General features: G+C 36.9%; 1 protein-coding gene across 1 annotated transcript in view; it reads left to right on the forward strand.

Annotated features, from left to right (window-relative positions):
- Positions 1–13,724, forward strand: part of IL13RA1 (interleukin 13 receptor subunit alpha 1) — a 48,936-nt gene extending 35,212 nt beyond the window's left edge. The window contains exons 10-11 of the mRNA XM_072955879.1: positions 828–912; positions 11,241–13,724. Of these exons, the coding sequence (XP_072811980.1) occupies positions 828–912; positions 11,241–11,333 (178 nt within the window). The 3' untranslated portion in view covers positions 11,334–13,724. The remainder of the gene's footprint in view (positions 1–827; positions 913–11,240) is intronic.
- The last annotated feature ends 513 nt before the right edge of the window (positions 13,725–14,237 follow it).

A 14,237-nucleotide genomic window follows, 5' to 3' on the forward strand; every position in this document is an offset into this window, starting at 1 on the left:
GAGATATCCAAGTAGAGATGTTAAATAGGAACTTGTATATGTGTGTAAATCTGGAGTTTAAGGGAGAAGTCTAGGCTGGAAATAGAATTTCGGGAGTCCTCAGCGTGTAAGTGAATTTAAAGCCCTAAGCCTGAAAGATAGCACTAATAAAGTGAGTGAGATAAAGGAGACAGAAGACTGAATCCTGGGGCACACCAATATTTAGAGACCTAGGAGATGAGGTAGGTCTACCAAAGGGTACTATAATATGCAAAAATACAGGAGACAAGAAAAAGAAAGAAAAATTAAAGAGGAATGTCCCCTGTTCTCAGAAGATTATTTTTTTCAAAATTATAAAGCTCCATCTGGTCTATGATAAGTAAAGCACCCTTATTCCTTAAATGATAAGAGTATAACACACACACACACACACACACATACACACACACAATCATAACTGTGTGAGGTAATGGATATGTTTATTAGCTTGATGGTGGTGATCATTTCATTTCACAGTGTATACGTATATCAAAATATCACGTTACACACCTCAAATTTATACAATTTTTATTTGTCAAGTATATCTCAATAAAACTGGAAATTTTTTTAAATGATAAGGTATAAATAGCCTGCTTATCCCTATGGTCCCTTTGCTCTACTCACACTTGGTACTCTTAGGGCATTGATTTCTCAGCTTGTTTTAGAAATTTCTTCACAACTGCTTTATCACTAAAGATGACTTGTGTACCATATCTTTTGTCCAAGCCTTCTTTTAATATCGCTGTTTTTAAGTGGGACATTCCTATGGACTGGAAGATTTGATCAAAAATGTCTTTGTTTTCTTAAAGGCTCAAAATCATTATATTCCCTCCAATTCCTGATCCTGGGAAAATTTTTAAAGAAATGTTTGGAGACCAGAATGATGATACCCTGGTAAGCACTGACTCCATGAGTTTCAAAATTGGTTTCTTTTCTTTTTCTTTCTTTTTTTTTCTGTTTTAGAGGCTAGAGGCTGCGGGATTTTTTTTTAATTTGGTAAAATATATATAACGTAACATTTACTGTTTTCACCATTTTTAAGTGTACAGTTCAGTGGCATTAAGTACATTTACAATGTTGTGCAACCATCCTCACTATTTCCAGAACTTTTTCACCATCCTAAACATAAACTATACTAAACAATAACTCTCCATTCCGCTCAGCCCCTGGTAACCTGTATTCTGCTTTCTGTCTCTATGAATTTACCTGTTCTGAGTCCCTCATATAAATGGAATCCTGCAATATTTGTCCTTTTGTGTCTGGCTTCTTTCTCTTAGCACAATGTTTTCAAGGTTCATCCATGTTGTAGCATGTGTTAGAAATTCATTTCAAAATTGGCTATTTTAAACTACATTTTATCTAAAAGCTTAGAGAAGAGCTGATTTAAAAGCATACCATTTAAGAAGTCCCCAGAATACTTTGCCCATCTGACGTCACTGGGCTTCATTCTCTCTCTGGGGTAGGGAACATATTTGATCCAAACCCACAGTTGAGGGAGCCTCTTTTATGAAACTAAACCAATAGGCAGGTCTTCTGACTCTTGGATAATTTTTAAAACCTGCTTTGTGAAAATATGAAGATAGGGTAAACAATTGAAATAGATTTTGTTCATGCTGTTGCCTGGAAGGCTGGCCTCCGAAGACATGGAACTAGAGCAAACCCACTCGAACTGTTAATAGTCAGTTTGCTGCGGACTTTCATGCTAGAATTGGTGGCTGGAAAACCTAAGACCTTATAGGAACAAAAGAGCTTGAGGTTTCTCTGGTAAATACATTCACCCAAATAAAGTAATAGAGGCACTAAATGAAATACATATCAGTATCATGGTATATATCTGAAGTTAGTGATTTCAGGCATAGGGCAGTTAATTCAGGGAAGTAGTACAGCGTAGTGGATAATAGCCTGAGCTCTGGAGTCAGATTGTCTGGGTGCAAATCTCTGCTGTGTTATTTACCATCTATTTGACCTTAGGTAACTTCCTTAACCTCTCTGTGCCTCAGTTTTCTCATTTGTGAAGTGAAGGTAATGACAGCACCTGCCTCATAGTGTTGTTATGTGGATTAAATTAACTTATACATTAAAAACCACTTAGCATGCCTGGCGCGTTATAGGTGCTTAGTGTTAGTGATTACTATTACTGTTGATAATACTTTCCATTTATCTCTAATACCCAAACAATTCTTATAATGACTGATTTACAATGGCAGTGATGATATGTGGCTATGGGAGGAAGGCATGAATCAGAGGAGAAATCATCTGGATCATTTTTCACCAAGTCATGGTCATAGACAATGGGTAACTCTGCCAGGCCCTGGGGGATGAGGCACCACTAGGCATGTCAGTCTAGAAGTCAGGTGCCTGATGGGATTGTGTACTGTAACTGAGGTGACTATGGCAACCAGTGGTTCTTCAACTTTAGTTGTCACAATTGACTGGAATGCTTGTCATATATAGAATCCTGGGCCCTACCTCCAGAATTTCAAATTCACTAGATCTGGGATGGATCCCAGGAATCTGCATATTTAAAAGGAGTCTGAAGATGATTCCTATCCTGGCAAAATCATTCGTGGACCACACTTTGAAAATCACTGCTATGTGCATTTTCCTTAGGATTATCTCTCTGTCTTTCTTCGTTGCACCAGCTACTGTGAAAGATGCTGGAGGCTGGGAATTGTGCGAGCACTCTAGCAACACCTCTAACCAGGAGGTCTGTTATGTGTACACAGTGTATTAAATGCTCTATCTTCATAACCACCCTGTAGTGTAGGTGTGGTTAGTACCACTTTACAGAAAAGGAAATGGAGTCTCAGTGAGGTTAGGTAAGTATACTGCAGTCACACAGCTAATAGGTAGTAAGGTGGGATTTGATCCAGGACTGACTGATTGTAGAGTTCTCTCTCCCTTTCCACTATGCTGCATTGCCTCTTGTAAGCTAGAATGTTTGTCCTCAAGAACTCACTACCTCCTAAAAGTTCTGTATGGCGGAAGTACCAGGTTGGGATAGGGCAGTTCTGAGAAACAGATTTGGAGTTACATTATGGCTGGTGTTATAGGAGAAAGTATTAGGAATGTCATTCTGACAATAACCTGGTGGAAATGGATTAGACAGGGGGGTACCATGACACAAATGCCCAATATCTGTGAAAACATGTTTGGATTCACTGATGTATACAAGACATACAACCAAAGTGTTGATGAGATATAAATTTCCAGCTTAATACATTTCTAAAAAGTGGTAATATCCAGTGTTAACAAGTGGGTGGGGAACTGGCACTTTTCATGCACTGCTGGTGGGCCTATAAAATAATATATATTCTTTCTGGAGGGCAACTTGGTAAAATGTAACAAGAATCTTTGCTTTTGTAATTATTTCTTTAGGAATCTATTTTAAGGAAATAATCCAACAATGGTACAAGGATGGTCAATGCGGCATTTGTTTCTAACATGAAAAATTAGAAACCAGGAAACATCAATAATTGAAAAAGTTTTGTTAAAAGTTAGGTTTCCAAAGCATTTAATATCATAGCAAAATACTCATGATATAAGAATAAGAAACATATTATAAATGTGTAGGGTATTACAATCCTAATTTTTATAAAAATGCATCAGTATATACATAGAACAATGAGTGGAAGGAAATTGGTCAAAATGATCATCTCTGGGCAGGATTGTGGATAATTGATATTATTCTCTCTCTCCCTCTCTGAAATCTCCAAATTGCCTGTAATGAGCATGTATCACTTTTATAATAAAAAGAAACCCTGTACCAGTCATTAAGGGAGAAGAGAATATTGTGGTCATCCAGGTCTGTGAGGTTATAGGGATTTGAACTTTAGTGGTAGCATATGAGATTGATGCAAGAGACATTATTAAAGGAAACTCATTATGACTTGGTGACTGGGTAATGAAAGGTGGTAATAGTAAAAAATAATCTCAAGGTTTCAAGCCTGGGTGATAGAGTGAATGATGGTAACATTGACAGCAAAATCAGATCAATTATCTTTCTCAGAGATGGGAAAATTGCTTTTTTTCAATTTGCTGTCTAGAGGATAATATGTTGTCCCGATGAGTCAGATAATTCTATAATTTAGTGAGGCGGATACACTGACAGGATGGACCTCTAAAAGCATAAGATGTTTTTGTTTGTGGTGGTTGCAGACCATTAAATAAAGTCCATGTTTAAAACTAAAAGTGTAATAAATGCCAGACAGGAGAAAGGGTAATAGAACAAATTTTCATGTTTGCTTTTTAACCAAATGAATAATCTGCTTTCTCTACATGGCAGCAATTCTCACAAATTGAACTGCGTATGCAGCAGGAGGACTATCCTTTTACTTCTAGAATCATCAAATTATGGAATGAACATGGCCCTAGCAGTCATCTAGCGAGGTGGATGTTTACATGTTTAGTTACCTTTAATTATAAATTTTCAAAACTCTAGGTTCTAATCCAACCCCTCACTTTAAAGATGAGGATGTTGAGGGTGACAGAGAAATTTTTCAAGAACTATCACCTAGAGAGATAATTTGCAGAACCTGAACTAGAAGCCACTGTAGCCCAAAATTACCAACTTCTATTCCCAAGAAATAACCCATGCTCTTTCTAAACACTTTCTTCTTCCACGCTGCACCATCAATAGTGGTTCTTAAAAAAAACTTACTTAGGTTTGGCTACCAATTAATTAAATCTTCTGTATAGTTTTCCTTAAGGTTTCTAGTGTTTTGACAGTGTTTTGTTCGTCACTGTAGTAACATTCTGGCCAACAGCATTTTTTCCTGTTGCTTTCCTGTTTGCCTTTTCTTTGTGACTAACTGGGCTGCCGGCCATATCTGGGAGGAGTTGGGGGTGCTTTGCAGAGGGAATTACTTCTTTCTGCATCTGCATTTCTTGTTCATCCATAAAATATTATCTATTCTTCCCTGACTTCTTGGAAACCAATTATATTTTCAGTACTGTGCCAGTTTTGCATTCCTGATTGGAAAGCAGCTCTTTAACTTGGAGTTGACTTCCAAATACTGCTGATTTTTTTTAACTTCAATATGTATCTTTAAAAACTAAGATCACTTTCCTACATAGCCGAAATAATGTGACCGCACTTTAAAGATTAAAGATTAATACACAATTCATATTTAAATTTTTCCAGCTGTCCCAATTGTCAGGAGACAGATAATATCCAGTTGTCCTACCATTAGTGAGGCTAAGATTGACCACTATATTTAAGGTGATAATAGCATGTCCCCTCCTGCCATCTACACTCCCCGCTCCTGCCACCTGAAGATAATCTGAGTGGTATTTTGTTAGCACCCTGCCAACTCTTCAGCTGATGCTTTCTATTGGCCAATTGGTATCCTTGCTTGAATCAATAATTTCATTAGGGGTTGTGAAATGATGATTTTTCTCATCTATCATTTAATCTACCTTTATAAGCTGACACTTTTCTATAAAGCACTGCTTTCAGTCATCAACTAGGATCCTTGATTGCTCTGAAATTCTGTTTCTGCTAGAAAGGCAGGATACATGTTTAATTCTTTCCCTTTAATTATCAATTTTTAAAGTGAGGGTTTGGATTAGTAGCCACCTCAAATGGTACCAAATTAGTCCCCTCCACACCACATTCAACTAGTGCTTTTTACACTGCAGTGGTTTTAAGGCATGGGGATCCACAGTTCATACTGTACAACGTTCTATTGTGAATGTTGCTCTGAAGATGGAGGCACATAATCAATTGACTTGTATACATCAAGCCAGTGTTTTGCATGGGGCTTAGGTGCATGAAACCCACTTCACCTCTTTGGGGAAATTAACTGTGGGAAATAACCAAATCTTGAAAGTGCTCTTAAATTGAGACTTGATGTTCTGTTATTCTATGAATTGTGTTTATTTCTTTAAATACATACATACATTTATTTTTCTAGGATGACTAATAACTAGAAGCCAGTTGTGTTCACTACCCAAACACCAATTTTTTTCATCTCTGATGTTTTTCATCTTTGGCCATTATTGTATTGTTGATTAATCTTGTTTAAGAAATTGGCAGTGTAAGAATTCAATTATGGACTGTAATTTTGTGGATTTATTTTTTTCTACAAGTAATTTTAAAATTAGACTGACATAATTCACAAAATTGAATAATAGGTCAGAGCCTCTGCATTTGTCCCTTTTACCTTACATGGGCATATTTATAGAAGCCATGCTCAGGCAAAGGCCCTGATGCTGATGATGGGTGAAAATGAGTGTAATCCAAGTTTCAGGAATGAAAAAAGGCAATTAAATAAAATTAATGTATTCTTAGAAGTCAGTTCTGCTGTAGCGTTCAGATTGCTTTTTTCCCTGCCCAACATAGCTAAGCCCTGGGTCTAATGATCAGAAACTAATTAAAGTATGATAATCAGGGTGCTTTTTAAATTAAAATAATTTTTCTTTTAAAAGGAATAAATATTTGTTATAGAGAAATGAGAAATATAGATAACCAAAAGAGGAAAAATAAAATCACACCCTTCTTAATCCTATCAACATCTTTATTGTTATAAGAACAACAGAGAGAAATGGAAATACAGTCTTCCCTTAGTATCCGTGTGTGATAGGTTCCAGGGCTTCGTTGAATACCCAAATCCAGGGATGCTCAAATCCTTTATGTCAAATGGTGTAGTAGTTCCACATAACTTATATACATTCTCCAGAGGGCTACTGTACCTTTATTGATAAATGGAATAATAGTGACAACAATAATAACAGTTCATACTTATTGAACTTTTGCTGGGTGTCAGACACTTTTCTAAGCACTTTCCTCATTAATTTGTCCCCATCCTGCAGTAGGTAATATCTCCATTATACAGATGAAGAAAATGGAATGCCAGAGGGATTATGTGTAACTTGTTTAAGGCTCCAATGCTGCTACCTAGCAGAGCTAGGATCTCAACTTAACCAGCAGGTGTCCAAGTTGGGATCTGAACCCAGGCATCCTGATTCTCCAGTCTACACTTTTAACCAATCATATTATATAAAATGTTTTAATTAAATGCTCATGTTTATTTTATTTGAATTTAACAGATGAGAAAGAAACAGAAGTGAAGGAATTTCTGAACTTTTGACAAACTATAAAATAATTTTTAATAATTATTGAAAAGAGCAGTTTTCCCTTATGTTCTCCCCATTCTCTCCCCATGTTTAAAGTTGTCCAGTATCTACCTTGTCAGTATGTAAGGCTATTATATACTTTATTGTCTCCCTTATAGCCCTCTTTAGTCTTAATTCTATATGGGTATGTATTTGATGCTAACTCCTGGTCTTTATGTTGATGTTTCTCCAGTCATTTTGGTTTTTGAAGCTCCAAAAGTTTTCTCAGGGAGGATTCATGGGACTAACATTTCCTGAATTAGTTATACGTTGATGGAGTTCCCTGAATTAATAATTGAAAGTCATTTTAGCTAGATATAAAATCCATGGCTTACATATTCTTGCCTTGGCTATCTTAAATATGTCATCCATTTTCTTCTGGCATAAAATGTAATCAAAGTCTGCTGACAATATAATTTTCTTTCTGTATTAAAACACTTGGTCTTTTTTGCCTGGTTGTCAACAGATTTTTTTTCTTCAAAGTCCAATAATTTTGCCAGAATATGTCTTGGTGTTGGTCATTCTGGGTTGTTTCCGAGGCATATGGTATGCTTTTCCAGTATGTAGTTTTAGATTTTTTTTATAATTTCAGTAAAAATTTCTTCACTTACTTTTTTTCCTGTTCCCTTGTTTTTTCTTTGCCTGTTTTTTATATTTGTCACATCCTCTTGAATAATTTTCATCCACCTTCATTTCTTTTTGATTAAAAAAATCCTCCTTTTCATCTTTTGCTTCTCTTAAGGTATTATCTGTTGTATTTGCCCCTTTGTTTCTTCTAGCTAGTCTTCATTTCTGAAATGAGTCTTTTCTTTTACTTCTGATTCTTTCTTGGGTTTTTACCATGTCATTTCTGAGTTGTTCTTATTCTGAATTTTATATTTTTCCATATCATGCATATTTTTCCTATTATATAACTTTTTCTTAATATATTTTAGCTAGTTTTGAAATATTAGGTTATAATTTACCTCTTTGTATTTTTTTTTTGTGGACATACCTTTCTGGCTTGTTTTTAATTCTGTAAGAATATTCTTCTTGTTGCTTGACGTGAAGTTTTCCTGAAGTTTCAGAAGGAGGTTTGATTTAAGATAATTTTTTTCCCTAATTTCATGGCTATAGAACTCCATCTTCTATTGTTTTTGATACTTTTTCAAAGTTACAGTGAATTCCTTTCTGAAATCTGGCCTTGCCTGTTCACTACCTCTACTTTTATCTGGAATTTCTGTTTTGTCTCTCTTGTCTCTGTCGTGGCCGATGTGGAATCCATTCCCACCAGTTTCTCCTCAGAGTGGGACTTTGCCCAGGAAGGGAGCTTTGGATGGTTTTGAGAGCTCATAGGGCCCACATGGTTCCCAGGCTGTTCCATGGACTCCTTGCACTCAGTCACAATTTGATGGTGCAGGCCTCTGCCAGTCTCACTTGTTGTTCAGAAAGTAGCTTGCTGAGGTCTAAGTGAGTTGTTTCAGAGTTCTCAGATCTATCAGATGCCCTGCTAATTCCCTCTCTGAACTCTTCCATAGATAATACCATTTTGTTCTTGTAGCATATCTAATTTGTCCCCACCCACTCGTATTTCAGGGTTCATAGCAGCATCATTTTCATCTGGTTTTGTCACAAATTGCACCCATGGATTTTGTTTGTTTGTTTTCCTATTTACCATACTTACCTTTCCCACTTGTGGTTTTTATGGTAGCATTTGGGGAGATTCAAAAACTATACTGCCAACCACTATAATTTCCTCATTGGATTTCTCTGTAAATTACAGACCCTGGGCCAAATTCTGCCTGCCAGTTGTTTGTATACAGTGTGCAAGCTGCAAATGGTGTTTATACTTTTAAATAGTTGAAAAAAAATCTAAAGAAGAAAATTATATGAAATTAAAATTTCAGGGTCCACAAAAAAGTTCTGTTGGAACAGAGCCATGCCTGTTCATGCTACAACAGCAGAGCTGAGTTATTTGAGACAGAGACTATATGGTCCTCAAAGCTGAAAATATTATCTGGCCATTTACAGAAAAATTTGCCAGCCCTGGTCCTATAATACACTTTTAAAAAAATTGAAGTATAGTCAGCTTACAGTGTGTCAGTTTCTAGTGTATGATTTTGTTTTCTTAAATACAGGTCTTTAAACCATATAGAGTTTATCCATGTAGGTGGTGAGGTAGGGTTTAACTTTATTTTTTAAATATTTAGCCAGTTGTCTTAGTGCCATTTATTGAATAAGCCATTGTTTCAAGGTTGTATAATTTTTTCAGATTGTTTTTTATTAAAAGTCTGTGCGTTTCACATTTTTAAAAAATCAAGTTTGCTGATTTGATTTACATACCATAAATTTTACTCTTTTTAAGTGTACAGTTAGAAGTTTTAGCAAATATTTGGAATTTTGTAGCCATCACTCCAGTCAAGATATAGAGAACATTTCCATCATCTCTCTGAAAGTTCCTTCATGCCCCTTTGCAGTTAACACCTTTCCCTGACCCTATACCCTTGCAACCACTGATCTGTTTTCTGTCCCTGAAGTTTTGCCTTTTCCAGAATGTCATATAAATGGAGTCACACAGTACATAGATTTTTGAGTCTGGCTTCTTTCACTTAGTGCATTTAAGAGATACTCGTGTTGTTGCGTGTATCAGTAGTTCATTGCTTTCTCTTGCTGAGCAGAATTCCACAGTTTATTTAACCATTTATTTGTTCGAAGGCAGTTTTTTGGCTTTTATGAATAAAGCTGCTATAAACATTCATGTAGAGGTCTTTGTGTGGACATGTTGTCCTTTCTTTTGGGTCAGTACCTGGGAGTAGGATGTCTAGGTCATGCGGTAAGTGTATATTTTATTTTATGAGGAATTGTCAGACTGTCTTCCATAGTGGCTGTACTGTTTTACATTTCTACCTATATATGAAAGATCTAGTGACTCTGCATCCTTATCAGCATTTGGAATTGTCAGTATTTTTTCATTTTAGCTATTCCACTAGGAGTACCAGAGTTAAATCATTATTTAGAATAATTTGGCTATCTTAAGCAGCGCTTCCCAACTCATCCCTCCAATGCTCTCTAAGACTGAATGCTCCTGACTTGCTGAGTCCATCTCTAATTGCACAGCCTGAGGCAGCTGAATAGTCATTGTTACTTGTTCTGTTTTTCCTTCTTTCCACTTCCTTTTCTAGGCTTATAAAACCAGAAAATAGCAGAGCAGAAAAGGAGCTTTGAAGTAATCTAGCACATGGGCTTGGCAAACTTTTTCTGTAAAGAACCAGATAGTAAATATTTTTGGCTTTGCAATCCATTTGCTCTCTGACACAGCAACTCAAGTCTGCTGTTGTAGCATGAAAACAGCCACAGACAATATAGAAGCAAATGAGTGTGGCTGTGTTCCAACAAAACTCTTTACAAGACCAGGGGGCCTGCTGGATTTGGCATTTAGACCATAGTTTGCCGCCCCCTGGTTTAGTCTAACAACTTTATTTTACAGATAAGGGGAGTAAACTCAGGTTTCACTTTTTCCTTTGATTTATACGTAAAGAAGGCAAAGACTAAGAAACTGGCTTTCACCATAAGAGACACACTTAAATTGAGTTCAAGATGTGCTTACCTTATATGCATAATTCCCTTTTCTAGCAAATGATGTTACATGAAGCTGTTGATACAAGCTCTTTAAAAAGTTTTAACCGCACTAAGACATTTTATATGTTGTCATTCACCTGGATGCTAGTTGCCTTTTTGAGCCTATGATATCTCTGGAGCAACGGTCAAATTTGCGTGGTAAGAAAATAACGATAGAAACAGTTGAAGTGAGAAAAGCCACCTTTTTGTTCTTCAGAAGACTGTTTCCAGTTTTGGAGATGTCTCCATTTGTTTATCTCTTGAGCTAGTCACTAAACATCATATAACAAGCCCATGCTTTTTTCCCCTTTGATGTTAATTGCTGATTGTTGTGTTTCATTAGTTGTTCAAATAGACGAAGATTCTTAGGTCAAAAAAAAAAAACACAGGAAAACATACACTCAGGCTTCTATGCACGCAAACCTAAAAATAAGCATTGCCTGTGAGTACTCAGGGAAAGAACGTTGTTTAGGAAAGTCATTGTGTATGTGTTTTTTCTTCCCTTCCAGCACTGGAAGAAGTACGACATCTGTGAGAAGCAAACCAAAGAAGAAACTGACTCTGTCGTGCTGATAGAAAACCTGAAGAGAGCCTCTCAGTGATGGGATAATTTATTTTAACCTTCAGTGTGACCTTGTGAAGATTCATTCCATTCTCCATTTGTTATCTGGGAACTTGTTAAATGGAAACTGAATCTACTGGTCCATTTAAAAACAGGCAGCTCATAAGAGCCACAGGTCTTTATGCTGAGTTGTGCACTGAAAAACTAAAAATAATGGGCTCTTTGGAGAAGAGAGTGGAGTCATTCTCATTGAATTATAAAAGCAGACATCTTTTGCGAAGGCTTCAAACTAGGGGACAAAAGCAAAAAGTGATGATGGCAGTCGAGTTAATCTTATCAAGAGTTGTGACGACTTCCTGAGGGATCTGTATCTGCTTTGTATTCTTTGTGTCAAGTAATATCAACAAATTGTATTTATGAGGGAACTCATTTTGGGTGCAAAGGCTAAAGCCAAATTTGAGTCATAGAGAACATCTAGCAAACAAAATTGATAAAATCTGTTATCTATTGTTTGGGATCCCATTGAGTAATGGCTCTGGCTATTAAAACTCTTAACAGCCCAGAATCATCGTCCCCTTCAGCAGCATTTTTTCCTCTGCTTTGAAGGGCTCAGGCATCAGTGATGGCCATGCTGATGACAACTACAGAAAAAGCAGAGGCAGCTTCTTTACTGAGAACTTTCAAAGTCATTTCAGGCTTTTAAGGGCAGTAGAGGCAGAATGACTTATTGGGTATTAGAGTTTGAACCACATAGAATCTAATGAGGTATTGTTTTTCCTTCACCTCTGCTACTCCAATCAGATATTTACTATGTGTCCAGATTGTGCGAGGCCCCGAGGTGGGAGGCACAGACTCCCTCAAAGAACTGACAGTCTAGCTGAGGCTCCTCAGTTCTTTTTCCTCACCGGTCATTTTCCAGAGCTTTCAGCTCCCCATCTCACACACCCATTTCTCCTTTTGCATTCTCCCTCATCCCCTTCATTGTAGTCTTTCACCTTTAATTAGCAATTAGAATATAAATCTGCTCAGAACACCTAGAGGAGCAGGGAGTAATTTGCATCTCAGGTAAAGTGTGAGTAGACTGAGAATCAGTGACTAATTCTCGCATATTTTGTAACTTCTGTGTGAGTCTGCATTTATTTGAAAGGTTTTCAGCACTATTTCTCTATGCATTTTCTAAACAGAAAGGAGGGATTATCTTCACCTAGAATTTTGCCATTTGCTTGAGAAAAAAAAGAATAGTCGTGTCTTCCTCTTTTCCCTTATTCCCACAAATAGTTATTAGTAGGTTTTGCTTCTTATATGGATAGCCAGCCATCAAAGGCTCTAACGTCTGTATTCTGGTTTTTTTTTTGTATATGTTATGAGTCCATTACCACCCATCCCCACAACGTATCTATCTATCTATCTATCTTCCCTCTACCCCCCCAATTCCTCCAAATTTAAAGTATGGAAATGAGAAGTCCCCCCCCCCACCAGTGTTTCTCTCCTCACACACATAGACTCAAATTACCAGCAGGAATTTGAGAACTTTATATCACAGGTTCTCCAAACATCCATCCATTCATATTAATAAGATAATGCTACTTCCAATTCCTGCTCTTAGGAGAAGAGAGATCAGAGATTCCTACTGTTTACAGGTTTGGGTAAAAGTGGCAACGTGCTTGCACTGCTGCAGAGGAGCTCTGTGCCCTGGCTTCTCTGAGGAAATTGGGGTTTATGGCAATGGTAGATGTCAAGGTGCTTCCTCCCTGTACTTTTATTTTTGAGGTCAGATTGAGGTTGGGAGACAGGCATGGATGTTCCTCTTTGTCCTACTGTTCTCTAGAAAGAATATTTGGTTTTCCTGTGTAGGGGTGAGATTACTACCTAGCCAGGTCTTATAATTCTGGGAAACAAAACACCTAAATGCCTCTCCCAAAGCCATTTTTCCTGTTATCCTATTTAGATGGCAGTTGGGGGATGCTTTGATATTCTGATTACCCAAGGAACTACTGATGCTGACAGTCCTGCAGGAAATTGTATTTTGTTTCCATCTTGCTCTTTTAGCAGTAAAATATTTGATGGAAAAGGGGGCATTGAATTATGAGAGCACCTATGGCTGTTTTATAATTGCTGAAAAGTGATCCCCAGGTCCTGGGAGCTCTTGGAGACTTCAGTGAAATTCCCATTATCTGTAGGAAAGTAGTAAGTTCGTGTACTATTTTATGTCTAACCTGTATGGATTTTTTCCTCCACATAGCTAAGTAAACCCACTGTAAGGATGCTCATTCTTCTTCTTTCATTCAGATAACTTTTTTCTTCATCTGGGCACTGAAGGGATACATGAAACAATGTTAACATTTTTGGTAATGCCTTCACCTAGGGATCATTTTGTTTAACTTCTTATAGGAAAGCTTGAGTAAAATAAATATTGTCTTTTTGTATGTCACCCAGATGTTTTCCTTTGTCTTATTTTGGGGAATATATTGTGGGGAGTGTGTGGCAGAAGAAATTGGAGTTAAAAGAATATAAGTTGGGAAAAAATTCCAAAACAGCTATTTTATCTTACAGTCATTTACCAGAAACTTTCCTGCTCTCAGTATGCCTGTTTTCTGATAAAGGCATGCACTTGGTTTAATTTTAGTACAGCCTTTACAAACAGTACCTAAAGGAACAGAAGTATCTGATAAATTGTGGCTATGACAATTAAGGGAAATCGAGAACTAGTCCTTTCTACTTTTAAGCTTAAAATAGAGTGCAATGTACTTAAGGAGACTGTCATGGTATACATGATGAGAGACCTCTACTTATGAATTAATCATATAAGCAGGTTATGTTTGAAATGAAGAAAATCAGTTTCCAATAGCTGCCCTCTTAAGAGACGGTGATGTGGTTTCATATTTTCTGTAGCTACAGCAAAATGGTTTGAATGTCACAGAGGGTCTTTCTCATTTGTATTGTA

This window comes from Vicugna pacos, chromosome X, assembly GCF_048564905.1.
Source record: "Vicugna pacos chromosome X, VicPac4, whole genome shotgun sequence".
NCBI lineage: Eukaryota > Metazoa > Chordata > Mammalia > Artiodactyla > Camelidae > Vicugna > Vicugna pacos.